At 38.6% G+C, this 27327-nt stretch overlaps 1 protein-coding gene across 5 annotated transcripts in view; it reads left to right on the top strand.

The window, feature by feature from the left end:
* The window catches only part of FTO (FTO alpha-ketoglutarate dependent dioxygenase), a 373881-nt gene that overhangs the window by 122816 nt on the left and 223738 nt on the right, over positions 1 to 27327 (top strand). For all 5 annotated transcript variants that reach the window (XM_049702733.1, XM_049702738.1, XM_049702734.1 and 2 more), the window contains exon 4: positions 4706 to 4849. In XM_049702733.1, coding sequence (XP_049558690.1) covers positions 4706 to 4849 — 144 coding nt within the window. The remainder of the gene's footprint in view (positions 1 to 4705; positions 4850 to 27327) is intronic.

The following is a 27327-nucleotide window of genomic DNA, read 5'->3' as shown; positions in this document are numbered from 1 at the left end:
TTTCAACATTAGTGGGTGTTAGTCACATTGCATCATTATTACTTTTTTCAGCCTCGGCTTCCTCACTAATATGTGCTGTAGGCATCTCTGTCAAATCACAGATATCAAGACTCTAGAGCAGCAGTTGGCAAATGTATTCTGTATAAAGGACCAGAGAGTAAAGACTTTCAGCTTTATGGGCCTTATGGTCTGTGTCTTAGCTGCTCAACCTTGTTGTTATGTGTGAAAGCAGCTGTGGACAGGATGCAAAGGAATGGTCCTGACTCTGTTCCTGTTAAACTTTATAAAAGCAGGGGATAGGCCTGATTTGCCTGTAGGCTAGAGCAAGGTTCATGGACTTGAATGCCTGTCGGGGCTAGGCAGGTACTGCAAAAGAGTCAAGTGGCTGACTGGGGACTGCCACTAGTGCCTTGTCTAAAACGGGCAGCTGCTTCTTACCTACAGCCACTTGTGACTGCCCCAGTGATATTTGAGCTTATAATTCAAGAGTAGCTGGAAACTGGTATTTTTACACAAAGCACTTTTATCAGTGGGCAACTAACTTTAGATTTGTTCAGAAAATATAGTAAAGGTCAAGCTATATATCTTCGTGAGCTCTTTTCTGGTCCATAGGATCTAGTTTTGCAAATGCTGGTATTTTCAGGTGTAACTGTGTGTTATGTATAACTATATATTATGTACAGGAACTTCCTGGAAAATGTCATCAGACATGGACAGCAAATATCTAGTTCTGATGCTGCTACCTCCCTTCAAGTGCCTGTGACAGACATCAGTAATCAATCATACCACTCTTTCCTGCTGAGCCTAGAGAAAATTTCAGAGTGATTCTACACCAGTCCTCAGAAAAGCCACAACCAGTGAATTCATTGTGTCCTCTGATATATAAGGTATTTGACACTCCTGTTCCAGAGGACTCTCTTTAAAATGTTTTTGGGATTCACCTGGCTTTGGACTTTTTAATTCTATGACTTTAAAGAAATCTAGCTAAAAACTGCTCTTAACTAAAGAGTATTTGAGAAAATATGTATCAGAAATAACGCATATGACAAAAGGTAAGATTCTGTTACCATGGCAGAATTTATTTTATTCTATTGAATAAATTTATTTATTTAGTTTTGGCTGCATTGGGTCTTCATTGTGGTGCGCAGGCTTCTCATTGTGGTGGCTTCTCTTGTTGTGGAACAGAGGCTCTAGGTGCGTGGGCTCAGTAGTTGTGGCGCACAGGTTTAGTTGCTCCACGGCATGTGGGATCTTCCCGGACCAGAGCTTGAATCCGTGTCCCCTGCATTGGCAGGCAGATTCTTAACCACTGTGCTGCCAGGGAAGTCCCAGGTTTTAGATTCAAACTTAGAGAATTGAAGATCTCCACAGTTGCATGTGTCCGTAAAGGTTCTGGTAGCATTCCGTCTTTGAAGAGACCATGAACTTGGATTTCTGGTCTGATTTTTTTTCACCATACCTATGCAAAGTAATGGGAGCAAATAGTTATAAAGGGGAGTTTCTTTTTCCTTTCTCTTACTGCCTCTGACCCTGGTGCACAGTTACTGGAGAGTAAGATGTTCAGAATTTAGGGACTCTGTGTGAGAATATGTGCCATCTGGGAGCACATACTTTTGGATTGTGTATGTGGCATGCACCTGATGCAGCCTAAGTAAAGCATGCTTTATTGTCCATTTTGATCGCATAAAACTTTACATCTTTTGTACTCTGCCCTCTGTGAGTCTAAACCGTACTTGTCTCTCAAGTTTGATCTTCTCCAAGAATTCTGCTCTACCCATTCTAATCCTCATTGAACCTGCCTCTTCTCTAGATTTCTTTAATATTGAGAACTGTCCTAATTTAGCAGTGTCACGCTTTATTACATTATTTGATTTAATTTGCATTTGTTTCCTCCCCCCATAATTAACATTTTCTTTTCCTGCCATCTAGCGTAGTAAGGACCGTGAATGGTGTGAACTGAAAGAACATTTTGTTTTTAAGCAGGCAATTTAGTACAGATGTTCATTGGATGCTTTTTATATGCCAGTCACTGGGGCTCTAAATGTGGATGAAACAGAAAAATGGACCCTGCCCTTGAAGACCAGAGTCTAGTGGATTAAAGTCTAATGGAATTTAAAATGTTCCCTTTTTTAGTAATCAGTGATGAACATTTACAGCTCCCCTGGAAGGAAAGCTCCCCTGGACCTAGGTCTTTGTTTCATTTACTGATATACCCCAGGTGCCCAGGTCAGTGCCTTGTATACAGTAACTGCTCAGTAAATATTTCTTAGGTGAACTTTTACAAGTTTTTAGGTAAGTGCAGGACTCTTAGTGTAGGTAAACCATAGTGTCTGCCTTCCACTTCCTTTACGTCTCTCCCACTCCTCATCCCAGCCACGTAGTTCTCTGCCCAGAAAAGTCAGCCTTGACTTTCCTTCCAGAAATATTATATGTACATATACGTACGTGTGTGTGTTTGTACTTCTTACACAAATTATAGCCTATGCCTTTCTTTCCCTTAAAAATATATCAGATAGTTCTCTAAAAGTAACTCATGTTACTTTTAGTGGCTGTATAGTATTGATTACTTGGACATTTCATAATTTATTAAACCAGAAACTTATTGATGGGTATTTAGGTTATTCTGATCTTTTGCTCTTATACACAGTATTATGGTAAATATCCTCACTCAAGTTGTGACCTCTGCAAGTAGGAATTTTAGTATACATTCCTAAAAGTGGAATTGTGGAATTCTTATAAGTTCAAAGGGTTTATGTATTTGTAATTTTGATAGGAATTGCCAAATAGTCTTCTACAGAGAATATGAGTGTGCCATTTTGCTGCACTCTGACTAACACCATATTTTATCAAAGTGCTTGATTTTTTTGTGATCTGATAGGTGAAAAATATCGATTATGGCTTTGTATTTCTCTTACATAAATAAGTTTGAACATCATTTTATATGTTTACAAACTCATTTCATTTTATGTGTTCTGTCGTTATAAGTTTTGCCCATTTTTCTATGTGATAATTGATCTTTATCTTATTGATGTGTAGGAGCTCTTTGTATAGTTAAAAAAAAAAATTCCATGTCTGTGCTTGCTTGTTTATATTTCTACGTGAATTAGAGAATCAGCTTGTCTAGTGACCTGCCCCACTCACCTAAAAAATCAATCCTGTTGGTATTTTTGTTGTGTTTGTGTCAAATTTATAGGTGATTTAGGGAGAACCGGCATTTCCATGATGTTTCGTCTTATTTCCCAGGAACATAATATGTCTTTACATTTGTTTAAGTGAGTCATTGTTGTGATAAAGGGCATTGTCTTAACTTTGGGACTGTTTCTAATGTTTCCCTATTAAAATATGCTGGCTTTGGGATTGAGATAGATCTGTATTGTATCATGTTAAGGAACTAGCCACCCATTGCTATCTTATTGAGGTTTTTACCATGAAAGGATATATTTTGTCACATACATTTGTGTAATTGTGGTGACTCATATATCTGTTGTTTGTTTGTTTTCATCTATGAATATGATGAATTTTAAGTATAGACTTTTGCATATTGAACTATCCTTGTACTCATGGAATAAGTTCTACTTGGTCATGGAAAGTTATCCTTTTAATATGCTGCTGGATTTGGATTCTGTTTTCTTATATAGATCTTCCATGACCTACTGGGGTTATCTCCCAATAAGCCCATTGTAAGTTGAAAATATAAGTCACAGCTGCATTTAATACACCTAACCTACCGAACATCATAGCTTAGCCTAGCCTGCCTTAAACCTGCTCAGAACACTTACATTAGCCCACAGCTGAGCAAAATCATCAGACACAAAGTATATTGTAACAGGGTGTTGAATATCTCATGTAACTTATTGAATATTGTAGTGAAAGTGAAAATGAGAATGATTGTATGGGTACAGAATGGTTGTAAGTGTATTAGTTCTCCACCCTTCTGATCACGTGGCTGACTTGGAGCTGCCTGTGCCCAACATCACAAGAGAGTATTGTTCTGCATGTCGCTAGCCTGGGATAGGATGAAATTCAAAATTCGAAGTATGGTTTTGACTGAATGAATGTTGCTTTTACACCATTGTAAAGTTGAAAAATCGTTAAGTTGGGGACCATCTGTACTGTATTTAAGAAATATGCATTGATTTTCAGATGTGAGAGTGGTGTGTGTGCTTGCTTTGGAGTTTGATGCGTATTTTGTCTTTATGAAAAGAATTTGAACACTTTTCTTTTTCTGTGCTCTTGAACAATTTACAGTGGATTGAAATTACCCACTTCTTAATTTTTTGATAGAATTCTCCTTTGCAGCTCTCTACTCCTGTGTTCTTTGACAACTACCCCTATACCTTCTTTGGCTTTTTTTTAGCTTTTCTACCTCTTCTGGGGTCAATTTTGGTCATTAATGTTTTCCTAAAAACCTATCCAGATTTTCTAATTTAGTTACATGGAATTGAACAAAATAATCTTCTTTCATTTTCTTTGGTATGTGTGGTTATTTCCTCACCATTTTCAGATTTTTTTGATTAAAAAATAAATGACATGTTAACAATATTCTAAAGAATTTGTTTTTTTAAAAAAAAATGACGTAAAAAGAGTATATAGTTCACTTATCCATATTTTATTAAAACCTCAGTTATTCCTAAGGTAACTGTTATGAAACCCAGAACTTTAGATGAAACATTTGCATTCTGACAACTCTCTTCTCTTTTGACAGACCCTGAAGAGGAAAGTGAGGATGACCCTCAACTCGAAGGCAGAGATCCTGATATTTGGCACGTTGGTTTTAAGATCTCATGGGACATAGAGACACCTGGTTTGGCGATACCCCTTCACCAAGGAGACTGCTACTTTATGCTTGGTAATTGGGAGGATCAAAGCTATACTGATGCTCTAGTGTCTAGGTTTTAGGTTATTGGGTACATATTTTGCATATGTCTTTTGAAATAAACTTTTCAGGTTTTTTATAGTGATAATAAAACATCTACATGTGACTAGGTTTTCTTAAAAGATACTGCTAATTTTTATTTTCATCTTTTTCAATTTTATTTTATTTTTTATACAGCAGGTTCTTATTAGTTATCTATTTTATACATATTAGTGTATATATGTCAATCCTGATCTCCCAATTCTCCACCACCACCACCACCCCATCACTTTCCCCCCTTGGTGTCCATACGTTTCTTCTCTACATCTGTGTCTCTATTTCTGCCTTGCAAACCGGTTCATCTGTACCATTTTTCTAGATTCCACATACATGCATTAATATACGATATTTGTTTTTCTTTCTCTGACTTACTTCACTCTGTAGGACAGTCTCTAGATCCATCCACGTCTCTACAAATGACCCAATTTTGTTCCTTTTTATGGCTGAGTAATATTCCATTGTATATATGTACCACATCTTCTTTATCCATTCGTCTGTCGATGGGTATTTAGGTTGCTTCCATGACCTGGCTATTGGAAATACTGCTGCAATGAACATTGGGGTGCATGTGTCTCTTTGAATTATGGTTTTCTCAGGGTATATGCCCAGGAGTGGGATTGCTGGGTCGTATGGTAATTCTATTTTAGTTTTTTTAAGGACCTCCATACTGTTCTCTGTAGTGGTTGTATCAATTTACATTCCCATCAACAGTGCAAGAGGGTTCCCTTTTCTCCACACCATCTCCTGCATTTGTTGTTTGTAAATTTTCTGATGATGCCCATTCTAACTGGTGTGAGGTGATACCTCATTGTAGTTTTGATTTGCATGTCTCTAATAATTCGTGATGTTGAGCAGCTTTTCATGTATGTCTTGGCCATCTGTATGTCTCCTTTGGAGAAATGTCTATTTAGGTCTTCTGCCCATTTTTTGATCGGGTTGTTTGGTTTTTTAATATTAAGCTGCATGAGCTGTTTATACATTTTGGAGATTAATCCTTTGTCCATTGATTCATTTGCACATATTTTCTCCCATCTGAGAGTTGTTTTTTCATCTTGTTTATAGTTTCCTTTGCTGTGCAAAAGCTTTTAAGTTTCATTAGGTCCCATTTGTTTATTTTTGTTTTGATTTCCATTACTCTAGGAGGTGGATCAAAAAAGATCTTGCTGTGATTTATGTCAAAGAGTGTTCTTCCTCTGTTTTCCTCTAAGAGTTTTATAGTGTCCGGTCTTACATTTAAGTCTTTAATCCTTTTTGAGTTTATTTTTGTGTAAGGTGTTAGGGAGTGTTCTAATTTCATTCTTTTACATGTAGCTGTCCAATTTTCCCAGCACCACTTATTGAACAGACTGTCTTTTCTCCATTGTATATCCTTGCCTCGTTTGTCATAGAATAGTTGACCATAGGTGCGTGGGTTTATCTCTGGGCTTTCTATCCTGTTCCATTGATCTATATTTCTGTTTTTGTGCCAGTCCCATATTGTCTTGATTACTGTAGCTTTGTAGTATAGTCTGAAGTCAGGGAGTGTGATTCCTCCAGCTCCGTTTTTTTCCCTCAAGACTGCTTTGGCTATTCGGGGTCTTTTGTGTCTCCATACAAATTTTAAGATTTTTTTGTTCTAGTTCTGTAAAAAATGCCATTGGTAATTTGATAGGGATTGCACTGAATCTGTAAATTGCTTTGGGTAGTACAGTCATTTTCACAGTATTGATTCTTCTAATCCAAGGACATGGTATATCTGTCTGTCTGTTTGTGTCATCTTTGATTTCTTTCACCAGTGTCTTATAGTTTTCTGAGTACAGGTCTTTTACCTCCTTAGGTAGGTTTATTCCTAGGTATTTTATTCTTTTTGTTGCAATGGTAAATGGGATTGTTTCCTTAATTTCTCTTTCTGATCTTGTGTTGTTAGTGTATAGGAATGCCAGAGATTTCTGTGCATTAATTTTGTATCCTGCAACTTTACCAGATTCATTGATTAGCTCTAGTAGTTTTCTAGTGGCAGCTTTAGGATTCTCTATGTATAATATCATGTCATCAGCAGTGACAGTTTTACTTCTTCTTTTCCAACTGGATTCATTTTATTTCTTTTTCTTCTCTGATTGCTGTGGCTAGGACTTCCAAAACTATGTTGAATAATAGTGGTGAGAGTGGACATCCTTGTCTTCTTCCTGATCTTAGAGGAAATGCTTTCAGTTTTTCACCATTGAGAATGATGTTTGCTGTGGGTTTGTCATATATGGCCTTTATTATGTTGAGGTAGGTTCCCTCTATACCCACTTTCTGGATAGTTTTTATCATAAATGGATGTTAAATTCTGTCAAAAGCTTTTTCTGCATCTGTTGAGATGATCATATGGTTTTTATCCTTCAGTTGTTGACATGGTGTATTACATTGATTGATTTGCATATATTGAAGAATCCTTGCATCCCTGGGATAAATCCCACTTGATCATGGTGTATGATCCTTTTAATGTGTTGTTGGATTCTGTTTGCTAGTATTTTGTTGAGGTTTTTGCATCTATATTCATCAGTGATATTGGTCTGTAATTTTCTTTTTTTATAGTATCTTTGTCTGGTTTTGGTATCAGGGTGATGGTGGCCTCATGGAATGAGTTTGGGAGGGTTCTCTTTTTCTTGATGAGTCTGGCTAAAGGTTTATCAATTTTGTTTATCTTCTCAAAGAACCAGCTTTTAGTTTTATTGATCTTTGCTATTGTTTTCTTTGTTTCTATTTCATTTATTTCTGCTCTGATCTTTTTTTTTTTTTTTTTTTTTTTATTTATGGCTGTGTTGGGTCTTCGCTTCCGTGCGAGGGCTCCCCCTAGTTGTGGCAAGCGGGGGCCGTTCACCATCACGGCCTCTCTTGCCGCGGAGCACAGGCTCCAGACGCGCAGGCTCAGCAATTGTGGCTCACGGGCCCAGTTGCTCCACGGCACGCGGGATCTCCCCAGGCAAGGGCTCGAACCCCTGTCCCCTGCATCGGCGGGCAGACTCTCAACCATTGTGCCACCAGGGAAGCCCTTCTGCTCTGATCTTTATGATTTCTTTCCTTCTACTAACTTTGGGTTTTGTTTGTTCTTCTTTCTCTAGTTCCTTTAGGTGTAAGGTTAGATTGTTTATTTGAGATTTTTCTTGTTTCTTGAGGTAGGATTGTATTGCTATAAACTTCCTTCTTAGATCTGCTTTTGCTGCATCCCATTGGTTATGGATCATCGAGTTTTCATTGTCATTTATCTCTAGGTATTTTTTTATTTCTTCTTTGATTTCTTCAGTGATCTCTTGGTTATTTAGTAACGTAGTGTTTAGTCTGCATGTGTTTGTGTTTTTTACATTTTTTTCCTTGTAATTGATTTCTAATCTTATAGCATTGTGGTTGGAAAAGATGCTTGATATGATTTCAGTTTTCTTAAATTTACCAAGGCTTGATTTATGACCCAAGATGTGATCTCTCCTGGAGAATGTTCCATGTGCACTTGAGAAGAAAGTGTAATCTGCTGTTTTGGGGTGGAATGTCCTATAAATATCAATTAAATCTATCTGGTCTGTTGTGTCATTTAAAGTGTGTGTTTCCTTATTAATTTTCTGTCTGGATGATCTGCCCATTGGTGTAAGTGAGGTGTTAAAGTCCCCCACTATTACTGTGTTACTGTTGATTTCCTCTTTTATAGCCATTAGCATTTTCCTTATGTATTGAGGTGCTCCTATGTTAGGTGCATATATATTTATAATTGTGATATTTTCTTCTTGGATTGATCCCTTGGTCATTATGTAGTGTCCTTCCTTGTCTCTTGTAACATTCTTTATTTTAATAAAGTCTGTTTTATCTGATATGAGTATTGCTACTCCAGCTTTCTTTTGGTTTCCATTTGCATGGAATATCTTTTTCCATCCCCTCACTTTCAGTCTGTATGTTTCCCTATGTCTGAAGTGGGTCTCTTGTAGATAGCATATATATGGGTATTGTTTTTGTATCCATTCAGTGAACCTGTGTTTTTTGGTTGGAGCATTTAATCCATTCACGTTTAAGGTAATTATTGATATGTATGTTCCTATTACCATTTTCTTAATTGTTTTGGGTTTGTTTTTGTAGGTCCTTTTCTTCTCTTGTGTTTCCCACTTAGAGAAGTTGCTTTAGCATTTGTTGTAGAGCTGCTTTGGTGGTGTTGTATTCTCTTATCTTTTGCTTGTCTGTAAAGCTTTTGATTTCTCCATCGAATCTGAATGAGATCCTTGCCGGGTAGAGTAATCTTGGTTGTAGGTTCTTCCCTTTCCTCCCTGTAAATATGTCGTGCCACTTCCTTCTGGCTTTTAGAATTTCTGCTGAGAAATCAGCTGTTAACCTTATGGGAGTTCCCTTGTATTTTACTTGTCGTTTTTCCCTTGTTGCTTTTAATAATTTTTCTTTGTCTTTAATTTTTATCAGGGTGGTTACTGTGTGTTTCAGTGTGTTTCTCCTTGGGTTTATCCTGCCTGGGACTCTCTGTGCTTCCTGGACTTGGGTGGCTGTTTCCTTTCCCACGTTAGGGAAGTTTTTGACTATAATCTCTTCAAATATCTCCTCAGGTCCTTTCTCTCTCTCTTCTCTTTCTGGGACTCTATAATGCGAATGTTGGTACGTTTAATGTTATCCCAGAGGTCTCTTAGGCTGTCTTCATTTGTTTTCATCCTTTTTTCTTTATCCTGTTCCGTGGCAATGAATTCCGCTGTTCTGTGTTCCAGGTCACTTATCCATTCTTCTGCCTCAGTTATTCTGTTGTTGATTCCTTCTAGTGTATTTTTCATTTCAGTTATTGTATTGTTCATCTCTTTGTTTGTTCTTTAATTGTTCTAGGTGTTTGTTCGTTAATTCTTCTAGGTCTTTGTTAAACATTTCTTGCATGTTCTCGATCTTTGCCTCCATTCTTTTTCCGAGGTCCTGGATCATCTTCACTATCATTATTCTGAATTCTTTTTCTGGAAGGTTGCCTATCTCCAGTTCATTTAGTTGTTTTTCTGGGACTTTATCTTGTTCCTTCATCTGGTACATAGTCCTCTGCCTTTTCATTTTGTCTATCTTTCTGTGAATGTGGTTTTCATTCCATAGGCTGCAGGATTGTAGTTCTTCTTGCTTCTGCCAGCTGCTCTCTGGTGGATAAGGCTATCTAAGAGGCTTGTACAAGTTTCGTGATGGGAGGGACTGCTGGTGGGTAGAGCTGGGTGTTGCTCTGGTGGGCAGAGCTCAGTCAAACTTTAATCTGCTTGTCTGCTGATGGGTGGGGCTGAGTTCCCTCCCTGTTGGTTGTTTGGCCTGAGGCGACCCAGTACTGGAGGCTGCAGGCTCTTTGGTGGGGCTAATGGTGGACTCCAGGAGGGCTCACGCCAAGGAGTACTTCCCAGAACTTCTGCTGCCAGTGTCCTTGTCCCCATGGTGAGCCACAGCCACCCCCTGCCTCTGCAGAAGACCCTCCAACACTAGCAGGTAGGTCTGGTTCAGTCTCCTGTGGGGTCACTGCTCCTTCCACTGGGTCCTGATGTGCACACTACTTTGTGTGTGCCCTCCAAGAGTGGAGTTTCTGTCTCTCCCAGTTCTGTCGAAGTCCTGAAATCAAATCCTGCTATCTTTTAAAGTCTGATTCTCTGGGAATTCCTCCTCCCATTTTCCGACCTCCAGGTTGGGAAGCCTGGTGTGGGGCTCAGAACCTTCACTCCAGTGGGTGGACTTCTGTGGTATAAGTGTTCTCCAGTCTGTGAGTCACCCACCCAGCAGTTATGGGATTTGATTTTATGGTGATTGCGCCCCTTCTGCCGTCTCATTGTGGCTTCTCCTTTGTCTTTGGTTGTGGGGTATCATTTTTGGTGAGTTTCAGTGTCTTCCTGTCGATGATTGTTCAGCAATTAGTTGTGATTCTGGTGCTCTCACAAGAGGGAGTGAGAGCACGTTCTTCTACTCTGCCATCTTGAACCAATCTCTCCGATACTGCTAATTTTTAGAATTGCTTTTCTTTTCATTCCCAGTGTTTATGGAGTTCCCCAAATATGCTAAAGTTTTCAAGATTTTTCATCAGTGCTACTAAATCATCTAAGTCAACTTATCAGTGTGAAGTTTTAAAAATATTTCCCTATCTATATAGGTTTTTAGTGAAAGTTTTTTCTAGTTTTGAATTTAGGTTCTTCTCAAAAATAGCTGACCTGACAACACAGCCTCCCTCCCACCCCTCACCCCCCACCCCAATTGACTTTCCCTCATTTCCCTCATGTAGTTCTTTGGGAAGCAGTAATTCAGCTGTGGTCAGGCTAACTGAAGCTGTGGTGTTTGTGGAGCTTTGCTTTTTGTTTCTTTGCTCTAAGTTTTGTGTTTTATTTTTAGACTTTCTCTTTGTTTCCTGACGCACAGTGTGCCAACAGCATCCTTTTTTCCTCGAACAGCTTCTCAGGGTTTATTCTGTCCTTGGCTCTGATCTCTGATCATTTAGGGCTGCTCTCACTCTTACCTGCCTGGGGGAGTCTACTCATGTGTTTGGTTTTAGAGCCAGGAAGCACCAAGGCTCAAACCGAGTATTTATAATAAGAATTATCTCCCAATTAATAGAGTGTTTCTGTGTGCTGCATAAGGTTCTGGAGTACTGGAGATGGATACAACTTGGTCCTTGCCTTCTAGGAATTATGAGTTTGGAGTGGCCCTTTCGAACATTTCATCATTAAGTGTTTTCCAAATTTCAGTCATTCGCACATCAGCTTCATGGTTTTTGCCATATCCGTGTGCTCCCCATGTTATTATTACTTATGTAACATTTCTCTCTAGATTAACTTAGGTTTTTTTCTTTCGTCAAAATAAATTTTGTGGGGGAGATTTTATATCACTATCTTAAATGGAAAACCAGTATCACTTGACATAATTAGAAGCGTTGTTAGAAAAAGAAGAGAGTTTATAGAAAGAAAGTAAAACAGAATTAAGTGCCCACCGCTTTTGTTTGCTGCAGGTCCTGAGCCTCAGTCCTGTTCTGTCCTTAGTAACTGTTATGAAGAGGTGTTAACTGGATCATGGTACCAATCTTGGACTTTGTCCTTCATGTCAGCAGGGAGATTGGAAGATCATTACGTAGGGAATTACTTTCTCCTGGTACGATTCAGTGGTAAATTCTTCAATTCTTCTCATGGATGAGTCCTGCGTGTGTTACACACTGATCTAAGTAAACCCTAAATCTCTTGCCTTCCATTTGCATGTTGCTTTCCAGTTTACAGATCAATTTCACATAAGCAATTTCATTCAGTCTCCAAACAGCCTTGCCGGTGGGGGGTGGGGGGGAAGGTGCAGGGATTGTGCTGTTCTTTCTTAATTTGCCGAAAGTCACTCACTTCATGTGAGGCAGAACTGGGACCAGTGTGGGTTGCAGGTTTCATATATGGTGCTTTTCTTGCTCTAAAAGGGACCGTTTAGATTGGATCCCAATTCACTGAAATCTCTAGGTGGGAATGCTTTTAGGGTTAAGGTCATCTCTTGGCCTGCCCCTCCCCTGCTTGCCTCAGCATCTGAGTTTCTATTCTGAAGTCTTTACCCCATTGTTTTGAGCATTATTTGTAGGTAGAACAGATTATTAATTCATTTTTTAAGAGACCACCCGATGTGGATATTTACCTTGAGTATAAATGGGTGATAGTTTCAGCCAGTAAACCACTTTCCTTTCGGATACTCTGTTGGAGTTTCTATGACTATTTTGCACCTTTTAAAGAAGTGAGAGTCAGAAGGGTGCTCTTTTTAATAGCTTTATTAATTTTCTGTAACCAAAAGTAGTAAATACACATGGTAAAGGCTCAACTACTTTCTATTTATTTAATAACATCTCATGTGTTCTCTTCTGATTGAAAAAGTAATACATGCTCATTGTAGAGAAGAGAAAGTCTGAAAAGTATAAAATGAAAGGATATAAAAATCAGGTTCATGCCTATTTTAGTACATTCCTTTTCAGTCTTTTTCCTATGTGTCCATATATACGTATCTGGAATAACAATAGTATATGAATAACAGCTATGTTTATTGGGGACTAATGACAAGTCAAACCTTCTTGGAATCTTCTCAGTAACCCTGAGAAGTAGATGTTAGCTATATTGAGAAAGAAAAATTTAAGGTTAGATCAATGTCATTACTTAGCCAGGGTTACACAGCAGGTAAGAGGCGTGGATTGGAACTTGTCACTTTAGCCCACTTGGGCTCTGACACCTGTGTCAGGCCATCCCCTCCCCACCACCTGGAGTCCCTCCTCACCCCACTGCAGCGCTGCCCCCTGCTCTGGGCTTCTGTGCCTTCCTCCCCCTCCCTCAGCGTGATGCCTAAGTTGTTCAGAAGGGCAGAAAAGAAGGTGACAGTGGTGGTGTGTTTGCTTCTTTCTTTTCCATTTCCTTTTTTAAAAAAAGTTTTTTAGTTAAAAAAATTTTTTTAACATCTTTATTGGAGTATAATTGTTTTACAATGGTGTGTTAGTTCCTGCTGTATAACAAAATGAATCAGCTATATGCATACTATATCCCCATATCCCCTCCCTCTTACGTCTCCCGCCCACCCTCCCTCCCTATCCCACACCTCTAGGCAGTCACAAAGCACCAAGCTGATCTCCCTGTGCTATGAGGCTGCTTCCCACTAGCTATCTGTTTTACATTTGGTAGTGTATGTATGTCCATGCCACTCTCTCACTTTGTCCCAGCTTTGCATTTCTTTTTAAAGTTATGTTTTTCTTGGCTCAGAAAAACATTAAAAATGAAAATATTAAATAATTATGTTGTCCTTTGACTTATATATTATAATGAATATACATTTTAAAATATACACTGGTTCCCTTTTTCTGTTGTAGGTGATAAACAGAAGAAGTGTGTTATTATTTTATAGGAGCTGATATCCAAGACATACTATCTAGTCCTGGTTTCCCAACTCCTGCCCTCAGATATAGGTTAAATAACTGATAACCTACTGAACTGGGCCAAGCATAGCCCACTGTACCCAAAGTTTGTATTTAGAATCTATTTTCTTATTAAGATGTCGTGTTTGATTTCTAAAATGAATTTTCCCACACCTCCTCTTAGCCAAAACAAGACAAAGATAAAAGCAACCGTGGTCGAAAGCTTTTCTCTTTACTTTTTAAAAGGCAAATACTATAAAGAGCCTTGTGGAGGGACCTCAGCCCTGTGCTGATGTCTGAAATCTGAACTTCATAGCACTTATGAAAAGGAAACAGTTTAGCTCAATTTATAATAATATATTGGTCTGCAGAGGAAGTGCAGACTGAACCCTGCTGTCTCAAGTAAATACTCCAGGGGTGTCTGATGGGGAACGTGTCGGGTGCCTGTGATAAATCCACTGCCTGTGGAATTGAGTGAAGGCCCTGCTTGCAGTGCCTGAGGACACGCTTAACTGGGGTTGTCACGGTTTTACTTTTAAATTGGAATCTTTGCCCTAATCTCAGAGTTAGACATGACCAGATTTGCAAACAGATTTACAATTTTCACTAATTTTCCAACCAGGACTTCAAAACACACTTAGAGAAGGAAAAAAAACACACTCTGGTTTTTCTCAGAGTAGGATGATTTACTTTGCCACAGATGTTTTCCATAGACTGAATGCAACCAGGGAGTTAGGGACTTAAAGGTGGCTTGGAGACAAACTGCGGGTTTGTATTTTGTGGAACAGATTATACAGTTCAAGGGACATCAGCCAAATTATGTTCATTAACCAGGAGCTGAGTGTAGAGGTGGGATGGTGCAGGACAAAGGTGAGTGCTAGGTAAACATTTTGGGCAATGCCCCCTCCCCTTGTTATTATTTTTTACATGTCACTCTTCAAGACTCTGTTCTATCTCCTCTCTTTACTTTCGTTTCCTTAAATCCAACTACATCTCATTTTCACATATGTGTCATTACTATACCCATCAGCTATTTCAAAGCTTTAGTTGCCAAGTAAAAATTCCATGGCAAAAAAAGAAAACAGCAATATAAATTGAAATGCACAGTATTTCTTTTTTGGGTTGGCATTCGCTCACCAGCAGTTCAGGGCAGAATAATGGAAAGGCCATTTCCCATCAGGTGACCAGGTCCCAGACTCCCCTCTTGTCCATCGGCTGTGCACTGTTAGTTCCCCTCTGAACCTCTGCCGCCACTGCAAAACTAGTGCTTCACGATACTTGCTTCGCAGGGTCATCGTGAGGCCAACTCAGAAAGTATATGGGCAAGTGCTTTGTAAACTACGACTTGAACATGGCGACTCATTATGAAGATTGGTGGGGGCCAGGTTTATTTACAGAGCCTGGCCCGTGGATTTTTCTAGATGAGGTTCACCTTCTCTGAAATACCTATGTCTTAGAGCAGCAAGTCCCAGCGCACTGTGAATGTTTGATGTGTATAACCTGAAAACGTGCCACGTTCTATTTCTGGAGCCAACCCGAGCCCTCGAGTTGGAGCCCGTAGCTCTGTGAGCAGGAAGAAGAGAGGCCTCTAGGAGTTTACCTGGGGCTCCTCTGGGACTTCGCTTGGAGACCATAGTATCTTTGTAAATCCTCCAGGTGTCCCTCAATCCTGCCCTGATTTAGACCTTTTATTCAAAGGAAAAGGCTTTTGTTACTTCTTCCTCTGACCCCATTCCCTTGCTCCTCCAACCTCTGACTGACCAACTGAAGTAAAAAGTACCTCTAATATATGGCTTAATCATAAATTCTGAATAATTATACTTTATTACCTCTCATGGGTCTTGAAACCGTAGGTGCTACGTTCTGCTTTCTGCCGAGGCACGGGAATCATACAGAAACAGTAATAAATTATAACTTCAGGCTGCAGTCAGTAGGCTTGAGGAATTGCCATTTAAGTGGAAAGTGCTTGAACAGCCAGATGAGCACGTGCCATGTTTATTTTCGCTTTGAAAAGTAGGACCATGACAGTATGGTTTCAACCGCTTGTCCAACGTGAACTTACTGTGTTCTTCCCTGCTCAGCAACTGCAGTATTTGCTTCTTGCTGTTCACGTTTTACAGGGTTGAGGATGTGTCTCTTCTGAAACGTTCGCTCTAGAATATGCCCCTAAAGGCTGACGTTTTCAAACTTGGGCTTTTTTGACTTGATACCGGATTTTTTGGTATTCAGTTGAATTGGGGAGAGGGCATAGCTGGTGTCATAGGCTCTGAGGATAGGAAGCTGAGTGTGTTCCTAGGTACTTGGAAGGATTTGCCTCTCTTACACTTTCTTATCCTATCCAGTCTTTTTGCTTATTTCTGTAGTATTTATGTTGTGAACTTTACTTGAAGCGCATGTGATGAGTACCTACTGAGGGTCAGGCACTGTGCTGGAGGCTTTGATATATTTCACTTATTTCTCGTAACAAGCCTGTCATGTAGGTAGTTATCCCCTTCTGAGCCCCATTTTTTTTCCCAGCAAAGAAAATCGATGGGGATTGACTGCTCGTGGGTACCTGGTTTCTTTCAGGGGTATGCAAATACTCTGAAATTAGTCTGTTGTGGTTGCCCAGTCCTGTGAACACACTAGCAGGCAGTGAGTTGTTTGGTATGTGGATTACAGTTCCATGAAGACTTCTTTAAAAAAGGAAATTGAAGCTCAGAGAGGTAAAACCACTTGTTCAAGGTGACATACCTAGTGAAGCTTGTGTTTGAATCCAGGTTTTTCTGAGATCAAAGCTGTTCTTTCTTCCACTTGGCTAGCTCTACTAATTATATAGTCATGGAATCTTTTTTCGTTAAAAGTGTGGACAAAATAATATTAATTGAACGATTAATAGATGAATGCACATATATTCTTAGATTCAAACAATATGGAAATGTATAGAATAAAATGTGGAAGTACTCTTTCACCTTCCTCTATCTGGTCCTTTTGTAAGCCTTAACATAGATATAGCAATCTTAAAATATTTACATCTATGTTACTGCTGCTTTTTTAAAATAACACAAATGGGACTTTATACGTGTGTGTGTGTGTGTGTGTGTGTGTGTGTGTGTGTATGTATAGGTATATTACTAGAATACTTGCTTTTTTTTTAACTTAATATGTCCTGGAGATCTTTCCTGTCAGTACCTCATTCATATTATTGTTAGTAATATATTAAAAATAATACATATACTAGGAAATAAAAATTCAAACAGTGGAGGTTGATCTAAAATGTAAAGTGAAAAACTCTTTGCCATCTACCTCCAAGTTCCATTTCTTAGAAGTAACTACTTTTCACTGTATTTGCATTTTATTCTTTTAGTGATTCTCTCCCTCTTAACTCATAAAATATGCTTAATACTTCAGTTTTTTCATCCAGCAACTTTAAGGACTATCAGTTTTTTCATGAAGAGAAATATGGAATCGGCTCTCTTATACTCTTTCTTACTCTTGCTCACTTTTGTTAGTTAACGTTTTAGGGTTTTTTCTGTTAATTGATTACCTTTGTACCAAGATATAGAGGTTCTCTCTTGACTTCTGGTATTTCAGTCATAACATTACTTTCACATTTTTGAAGTGCATAACGATTACGTACTGATCTGTAATTTTGATGAGACGACCATGCTTCCTTTGTATATGGATTCTGAACTTCGAAAACCAGTACCTCACAGTGCTAATGTGTGTGTTATTAACTGTAGAACCAAACGGAGTGACTGGATGCATACATAGAAGTTGTCATCCACTGTAATTATTAAACCTCTGTCAGATGAGAGGACACGTTGCAAATGTCAGGTCGAAATTTTATACCTCATCGAAAGCTCAGAATCGTGCTCCATTCTTTAGCTAGCTTTGTATTTGAACCATGACTTTCTTGTGTAGCTCTCCCTTTCCCCGGGAATTCATCATTGCCTTTCTGTATTACTGCTGGAAGAATCGTGCCATAGTGATAGCTCTGTGCCACTAGGTGTTTTGTCACACTACTTATTTAATGCTTTGATAAACACTGGCTTCTTCAAACCCACCTGGCACAGTTATCATATTGAGATTTCTTCTCATTGCACTCCTTGGCAAATTCCATTTTTACTTGGGTCCTGTGTCTTTTGTCTTTTTTGGAATTTTCTAAAAATGCCTTCTGTCTACTTTAGATTCCAGAAAATGTGTACCTTCTACAGTACCTAATACAGTACTTTGAATATGGTAGGTTCTTTAATAAATATTGAATCAATGAGTGAAATGAACGAACCAAGGATTGGCTTTTCTCCCCTTCATTCATGGCAATACAGGCAAAAGGAAGTACTTATTCTATCCTTGAAAGCTCCTGGCTGGAAAGGGTTTTGAAGACCCTCTGCAAAACAGATGGCCATTCATCTAATACTCTGGGGTCTCCAGAGACAGCTTTTAGAATCTTCCATGACAGTCTATTCCTTCAGTGACCCATGCTTTACTTCCTTGTGGCTAATCCAAATAACCATGTGGCAACACAGAATTTTCCAAAATGACACGGTGTCTGGTTCAATCTGTACATTCTCCTTCACGTTTTTTATAAGAAAACCACCAAAGGTAACAAAAATGTGTTTTTTTTTTAACTGAGGATGGATGTGTTACTATGAATTATGAGGTCCTTTTATTCTCTATGGTTCATTCAATCAGTCACACTGTATTGAGGTAATTCTACATCTGGGTTGGGTAGGTGGAGTTTTCCCCTTTGGCTGGCAGTTTTCATATGCCCTCTTTGGCTATTATGTTATCTCTATAACATAACTCCTAAAAGCACGAGCTCTGGGAAGGAATTTTTTAGGCTTTTAATTTGATTGCATAACCTGTATTCTCTCTTTGCCACTTCTGTAAAGGCAGTGGAGGAATGACCATGAATGAAGCCTTTAAAAATTTTTATTTATTTATTTATTTTTATTACAATTAAAAATTTTATTTTATTTATTTATTTTTTTGGCCATGCCATGCAGCTTGTGGAATCTTAGTTCGCTGACCAGGGGTTGAACCCAGGACTAGACCAGGAATGAATTTGACTTTCCTGAATCAGTCAGTCCCTGCAACAGATTTCAAGACCAGACTATATACCCTATGATGGAAGATTCATTAAACTCTTCCTGTGGAATAATTCTTCTAGGCCCAATAACCATTTAAAATTTTTAAAAAGATGTAAATTATAGTCCTTGGTCAGTTCATTATAGTGGCTTTATCCTAAAATTGGTCCTGGCACAAACCTTTCTCCTTATATTTGTTCATACTGTTCCTTCCACCTTGTCATGTTTTCCCCTTGTGAGTTTACATGTGTAACTCACCTATTTAGGGGTGACATTAAAAAAATTTAATACCCACAATGTCAGGGGCACCAACTATTCAGTGTGTTTGCCATAACTCTCTTTCCCCGCTGGACTGTAGCAATTGATATAGAAGTCTTATCTACTAGAGCTAAGCTTTTTCAGAGCCGGTATTATATATATTCTTGTACTATACACAGCACTTAGTACCTTGTGCAGAATAGGAACTTGCTGAGTATCTGGAGACAACAGTCTTTTTTTCTCCCTAAGTGTTAACCAGAAACCATAACTATCTTCCTCAGTTGTCAGTGGAAAATCAGATGTGAGATAGGACTGACTAAAGAGAGAAATCGAAAGGTATATGAAGGAACAGAACTTAGAGGTTTAAGTGGCTGCTTCTGTTTCATTCATTAACTTCATTTTGGAAGTTCTGGTGCCCAGAGTTCACTGTAGTAGAGGGTGATGTGATGGCGCTGTGTATACAAACTAGGGAGAGAAGAAACTTCATTCAAATTTTCTGTTATCCTCACCTCTATTCCTTCTCATCTCTCCATTTCCACAATCCCCTCTGCCCTCCTGTCTCTTGGGAAGAGTTGCCACGTGGAAGAGTAAAGGCAGCCCTTCCCAAAGTGGGATTAAAGTTCTTTTTGCCTATTTTGAAAGCAAGAATGAATGATTAACCTCAAGAATGTATTCTCTTTGAAGCCTAACTATAAACCAAGCATTCCGTAAAAGTTAATTTCAAAAAAAAAAAAAAGAGAGAAAGGTGTGTACCCTGAGGTCATCTTCACCTCTGTACCTGTTTTTATGAAAGAGTTTTTAGTCCCCTGGAAAATTATATTGGGGAAGGTTTAAAAACCTAACCAAAACTCTTATCACCCACACCGACTGCAGTGTTCTGTCATTTTTATTTGGGGAATGAATATCTCTTTTCTGAGGATCTCTTCATTGAACATTTCCCTTTGGATTTTTAAAAAATCATCATACTTACTGTTCTAGTTTTTATTGCTAGGTACAAAAGTAATAATATATGTCATCCAGTCAAAGATGCTATCAATTTTAAGATGTATTCCAAATTCAGAGATGTTAAATATGAAGAAAAATTAGGATTGATGGTCATTGTAGAAAATTTACAAACTATAAGAAAATATAAACTGGATAACAAAAGTACATCATAATATCACCACACAGAGATAACATCATTCATAACTATTTGGTCTAATTCCTTCTAGTGTTTTTTCCTATACTTGGGAATATATGTTTATTTATTTTTTTAGAAAATTAGTATCATGTTAGGTATAATGTTTTACATCTTGTTTTTTCCAATAATTTTATATCTTGAACATTTTTCCCTATTAAATATTCTTTGAAAATGTGATTTTAAAAAAATCGCTTAAATAGTAATCCCCTAGTTTTGTCATGCCATTCATTTCCAGTGCTTTGGCATCATATATTTTGCCCTGTGAACATCTTTGTATATACATCTTTGTCTGCACCTGTAAGTATTTCTCTAGGAAAAGTTACCAGAAGTGGGATACCTGGGTGAGGATGAGAGTGTCGATATGTAAAGAGTGTACATACTGTACTGTCAGACGCTTAATCAGAAAGATTGTTTTCAGTTTACCTTTCTACCTACAATGTATGAAACATGGTTATTAGTTACTTCTACTAGCCTATTTATCTCACCCTAGGCAACACTGGGCATTACGATTTAAAAATATTTTTGCCAGTTTAATGATGAAAATAACATGAGTGTGACTTACTACTATACCTACACATATTCATATCTCCTTGAATGGCTGTAGGATTCTCGAGTAACAAGCTTTCCACCTTTAAACTCTGTAGATATTGTCCCCTTGACCTCTGATGTTTGATGTTAGGAAGATATCTGAGGTCATCTTCAAATTGATTATATTGTGGCAAACTGTGTTTTTTTCCTTTGGACATTTGTAGTATTTTATATTGAATTTTTGAACAGAATATGTTTATATATTTGGTCAGCCATTTTGTAGTACAGACTCAGGCCTTTTCACAACTTTGGAAAATATTCTTCTGTTATTTCTTTGACTAGTCTTTCATTTCTCTGTTTTCTGCTTTCTTCCCTAAGATTCCTGTTACATCTGTTTTGGCTTCCAGAATCTGCCCCTCGTGTCTTATTTATTCTGTCACTAGTTTTTGTTTTCCCTCTGAGTTCTGGGAGAATTTCTCGAGCTCTCATTTACTTCGGTAATTCGATTTTTCTGCAGCACGCCTTCTGTTGTTCACTCCAGCTATCATCATTTTAAATGAAGCCATACGTATTAAAAACAAGTCAACTCCAAGCAACCTTTCCTGATCTCACGCTGCTCCATCCTCACAGCTGCTTGCCCCATTTTCACAGGTGCAGTGCCCTCTTGAATCAAGCGGCTTCTTGAAATACTGAGAATTTTACAAAATTTTTTTCTGTCCGTTTGAGTAACACTTTTTTGGAAGAGACAGTTTCTGTCAAACTGGTTCCTTTCCTTAGAACTGTAATACTTTTGCCTGAGTCTAGTGATTTTTCCTTGTCTGTTTTTCCTTATAGAAAAAGGACTAGCACCGGCTGATAGGCAAGTCGGTGTCAAGGTTTGTTCTGAAAAACTTAGCATAGGTTCCCGACCAAATCCTTCACTTGAAGGAGGAGGAAGAAAATGTATCTTTGCAGGGCCAGATGAGAGAGTTGATGAACTGGAGTGTACTGAATGACTTGTTTCTGTCTTTGGGTGGTATAGATGCTCACAGTATGAGCAAACCCTGGCAGCTTTTGGACCATTCCTGGCATACCTGCTCGCTCCAGTTTCTTACCTCCGCAATGCCTGGTTCTCTTCGCAAAGCGATGACTTGCACCAGCAACACGTCTGGGGGTCTATGGGTCCCGCGGGTGGTGTGCATTTAACACTGTCCTGCAGAGGCTACAGGCCTCTGGGTGCCCTGTAGCCTCTCCTGCCCTTCTGCTCTGCACCTTCTGAGCTAGAGGGGGAGCACTGCTCTCAGGATCTGCTTGATATATTTATCAGGATGCTGCCGTTTTTTTTTTTTTTTTTTAGTCCCCCTTTGTTCCTCCACTATGTCCCATGCCCAGCTCTGTTCTAACACTTAGCCAGTTTCACCTCACTCATTTCATGGTAAAATCCTTACGGACAAGATCATGTCATTCAACTCTGCATCTCCAGAATCTAGTACAGCTTCTGCCATAAAGGGATACCAGGTAAATAAATTGGGGCCAAATGAGTGCTCTTGAATTGGGGTCCCCAAATGCTACACAAGCAGCTGCTTTGGTCAGCATTACCCAAGGACAGTGCCCCTCAACCCTCTTCTGCATGAGAATCCCGTGGGGCAGTTTCAAGAATACAGTGCCTGGGCCTCAACTCTAGAAATTCTATTTTTAAATTATTATTATTTATTTATGTTTTGGCTGCGTTGGGTCTTCTTTGCTGCACGCGGGCTTCCTTTAGTTGAGGAGAGCGTGGTTACTCTTCATTGCGGTGCGTGGGCTTCTCATTATGGTGGCTTCTCTTGTTGCAGAGCACAGTCTCTAGGTGCATGGGCTGCAGTAGTTGTGGCGCACGGGCTTAGTTGCTCTACGGCATGTGGGATCTTCCCGGACCAGGGCTAGAGCCCATGTCCCCTGCATTGGCAGGTGGATTCCTATCCACTGCACCACCGGGGAAACCCAACCCCAGAAATTCTGATGAAGCTAATCTGTTGTGGGTCCAGGGCGTCAGTATTTTTTTTTTTAATTGAAATATAGTTGATTTACATTAGGGTGCTGCCCTTCTTTCATCTCATTCCACTTATACTGTATCCAGCACAATTCCTTGTAATTTCTGGCGTATTGATAACCTTTCCCTAATGTTGAGCACTGAAGGAAGTCTTAAATTCTTTTACTATTTCATTGATCGTCTCATTGGGAATCTAGGAATGGGGTAGGTAGAGGCCTGGGTCTCTACTGTCATCTTGCCAGGAAGCGTCCCCTCCCCCGTTTCGTTGGCTATTAAATTCTGAAAACGTTCTCAGTCATGGATGTCCCCACATCTAGGAAAAATAAGGTCATAAATATTAAGATTGAGGGATGAGAATGGACAGGTGAGTAAGAATGAAAAGCTTCAGTGATCGTGTGCACCTGGGAAGATTGGATTTCAGTATTGGGCTTATTTAGCTCAGGAGTGCCTTTAGCCAAGCTCCTGATTGTTACTTTAAGAAATTTGGGGATGCAGTAGCCTCTGGTGACACACTAGACAACAGAACCGGGGAAATAAGGGCTGGGTTAAACGTAGTGTGACCAACTGTCCCAGTTTGTCTGGTGTGAGAGTGGGGATCTCAGGATTCGGGCCTTCAGTGTTACAACCAGGAAAGCCCTGGGCATGAATTGATCACCCTAGCGTCAATTATGCCACTGCATCTGTGGTCTCTTATATATGAGATGAGATTTCATGCTACAGTGAACGTCCAGAGTTCTCCCTCACCCACTGATAGAGCACGCAGCATTTAGCCTGCAAAGAGTAAAAGCTTCTTTTCCATTTGTTTTGTTGAATAAATTCTACAAACTCTGATTCCACTTGAGTAGAGAGTCAGTTGTTAGCTGTATTCTGAGATAGCTCTGGAAAACAAGCATTCTTTAGTGTTTTCTTTCTAAAAATTTTTAGCATTAGTCTTTAAAGCTGGGCATGTCTTTAGTGTATCCTTTAAGACGTGAGATATACAATCCATGAGGCTTGAGCCACTTTCATAGACTTAGAATTTTAGATAAATTAGAAGCCCTTCAATGAAAATTACGGGGTTCTTTCTAAAAGTCATAAAGGATTAGAGACATTTGGGAGCAATCTCAAAAGAGTTGTTTGATTAGAGAGTTGCCAAGGATTTAAATAAAGGTACAAGCCTTGGAGTATTACTTCTAATGTTGTGTTTGCCACTTGGCCTGCCTTAGATTAGTGGCGCCTCAGTGGAACAAAAGCACTTAACAGATCTGTTCATTAAGATGATTTGTTTTCCTCCTTATGATGTCTTTAGAGCCTACTGTTAATAGCCTGGGAGTGATAAGGCTTTTCTTTGGGTAGGTGAGAATGGCATCTATGTATTTCTTTTGTTTGTTTGTTTGATCTCCTTTTTAAATTTTATTTTATTTTTGGCCGTGCCATGCAGCGTGTGGGATCGTAGTTCCCCAACCAGGGATCAAACCCACACCCCCTGCATTGGAAGCGTGGAGTCTTAACCGCTGGACCACCAGGGAAGTCCCCAGCATCTATGTATTTCTTAGAAATTGTTTCAACTCTTTATGAGCACCTGGACCTGGGGAAACTCCTCCAACCCCTGCTTTTTGTTTTTGTTTTGTTTGTTTGTTCGGCTTTGAATCCCCCTTTAGATAAAATAGTTCAGATCTACCAGAAATTCTCTGGTGTGTCCTTAACCAGAATCCTCAGAGAGAGCAAACTGGGAAAGAGAATGGACATTCAGTCCTCTTCAGGCCATAAGCTACACTTCTGAACCCACGTCAGCAGAGGTTGGATCTGTTTTGATCCTCTATATTAGCTTTCCTTGTCTTTACATTTGCTTTTAATACTCCAACTGTATGACTGCTGTTTTTATCCTCACCTTTCATTGCATCTTGTGCTGTTTGTTCATACAGTGTCCCAATGTTTTGTGACTTACTCATCTTCAATCTGTTCTTCCTGTGAAAATACCAAAAGTTGCTCTTAATTTCACTCTTTCCGTCCCTTCACTTACTCATCCATTAGCAGGTCCTATTATTTTCCTCTAAAACATTCTGAATCTGATCGCTGCTCACCGTCTCCCCTGCTGTCACCAGGTTTTTGTGGGGACACATTTTCAGCTCATTTAGGTGAATATCAAGCAGTGCGGTTGCTGGGTCTGATGGTAAGAGCGTGTTTAATTTTGAAAGAAACTGCCAAACTGTCTTCCAAAGTGGCTGTACCATTTCGCCTACACACCAGCAGTGAATGAGAGTTCCTGTTGCTCCACATCCTCACCAGCATTTGATGTTGTTGGTGTTCTGGATTTTAGCCATTCTAATAGCTGTGTAGTGGGTATTTGTTTTAATTTACACTTCCATGACAAAGGTAGTGGAGCATCTTTTCATGTGCTTATTACAATCTGTCTGTCTTCTTTGTCTGTTCAGGTCTTTTGTCCATTTTTTAATGAGTTGTTTGTTTTCTTATTGTCGAGTTTTAAGAGTTCTTTGTATATTTTAGATAACAGTTCTTTATCGAACATGTTCTTTGCAAATATTTTGTACGAGTCCAAGGCTTGTCTTAATCTTCTGACGGTGTCTCTCACAGAACAGTTTTTAATTTTTATGAAGTCTGGTTTATCAATTTTGTCTTTCATGGATTGTGCCTTCAGTGGCACCTAGAAAGTCACTGTCACCCTCAAGGTCATCTAGATTTCCTCTTAAGTGTTTTATATGTACACGTTTTACATTTAGGTCTATAATCCATTTTGAGTATTTTTTTGCATGGAGATGTACAGTTGTTCCAGCATCGCTTTTGAAGAGACTACTGAAGTCTTCCCTTCACTTCAGTCTTCTGGAAGAGATTGTAAAGAGTTGGTATTATTTCTTACTTAAATGTTTGGTAGAATTCACCAGTGCACCTATTTGGGCCCGGAGGTTTCTGTTTTGAAAGGCTATTATTTATTGATTCAGTTACCTTAGTAACTACAGGCCTATTCAGTTTGTCTATTTCTATTTGTGTGAGCTTTGGCAGATTGTGTCTTTCAAGGAATTGGTCCATTTCATCTAGCTTATCAAGTTTGTGAGCATAGAACTGTTCATGTTATTACTTTATTTTCCTTTTAACATCCATAGGTTCTATAGTGATATCCTCTTTTTGTGTGTTCTGTCCTTTTTTTTTTTTGCCTTCATAGAAGCTTATTGATTTTATTGATCTTTTCAAAGAATCAGCTTTATTTCAGTGATTTTCTCTATGGATTTTTTTTGATTTTATTAATTTCTGCTTTTATTTTTATTATTTCTTTTATTCTGCTTACTTTAAATTTAACTTGCTCTACTTTTTCTTGTTTCCTAAGGTGGAAGCTTATTGATTTTAGATCTTTCTTCTTTTCTAACATGCATTTAATGCTACAGATTTTCCTCTTGGCCCTGCTTTTACACATCACACAAATTTTGCTATTTTGTATTGTTATCTTCATGTGGTTAAAAGTATTTTAAGATTTCTATTGTGATTTCTTCTTTGACCATGTGTTATTTAGAAGTGTGTTCTTTATTCTCTAAGTATTTTAGAATTTTCCAGCTATCTTTCTGTTACTGATGTGTAGTTTCCTTTCTTTGTGGTCTGGGAGCAGACATTGTATGATTTCAATTTTTAAAAAATTTGTAAAGGTGTGATTTTTGTTCAAGAATGTAGTCTATTTTGATGAATGTTTCACATAACCTTGAGAAGATTGCATAATCTGTGGTTGTTGGATGAAGTCACCTATAGATGTCAATTAAGTTGATTGATGGTACTCTTGAGTTCCACTATGTCCTTACTAATTTTCTGCTGATGGATCTATTCACTTCTTTTAGGGGATGTTGAAGTCTCTAACTATAATAGTGGATATGTCTGTTTCTTCTTGCTGTTCTATTAGTTCTTGCCTCACATACTTTGTTGCTTTATTATAAGACAGATATACCTTAAGGACTGTTACCTCTTCTTGGAGAATTACCCCTTTATCATTACGTAATGCCCCGCTATATCCCTGATAATTTTTCTTGCTTTTGCTCTGTCTGAAATTCATATAGGTACTCCAGCTTTGTTTTTGATTAGTGTTTCCATGATGTATCTTTTTCCATCCCTTTACTTTTAATCTATATGTGTCTTCATATTTAAAGTGAGTTTCTTATAGACAATATATAGTTGGGTCTTGTTTTTTCATCTACTCTGACCATCTCTGCCTTTTAATTAGTATACATAGGCCATTGACATTTACAGTGATTACTGATATAGTTAGGTTAATATCTATCTTATTTGTTAATGTTTTCTATTTGTTGCCCTTGTTCTTTGCTCTGATTTTTCTCTTTGGTCATCATTAAAAAAAATTTTTTTTTTCTGTCATTCTCCCTCCTCTGAGACTCAAATTACATTTATGTTAAAATGCTTAATATTGTCTCATAGGGCATGGATGCTCTTTCAGTTTTTTATAGTGTTTTTCCTCTGTGTGCTTCATTTTGGGTTGTTTCTGTTCCTGTGTATTCTACTTCACTT

Source organism: Orcinus orca, chromosome 20 (assembly GCF_937001465.1).
Source record: "Orcinus orca chromosome 20, mOrcOrc1.1, whole genome shotgun sequence".
Taxonomy (NCBI): domain Eukaryota; kingdom Metazoa; phylum Chordata; class Mammalia; order Artiodactyla; family Delphinidae; genus Orcinus; species Orcinus orca.
The sequence above is the reverse complement of the archived record's forward strand: the minus strand, read 5'-3'. Positions and strand labels throughout refer to the sequence as shown.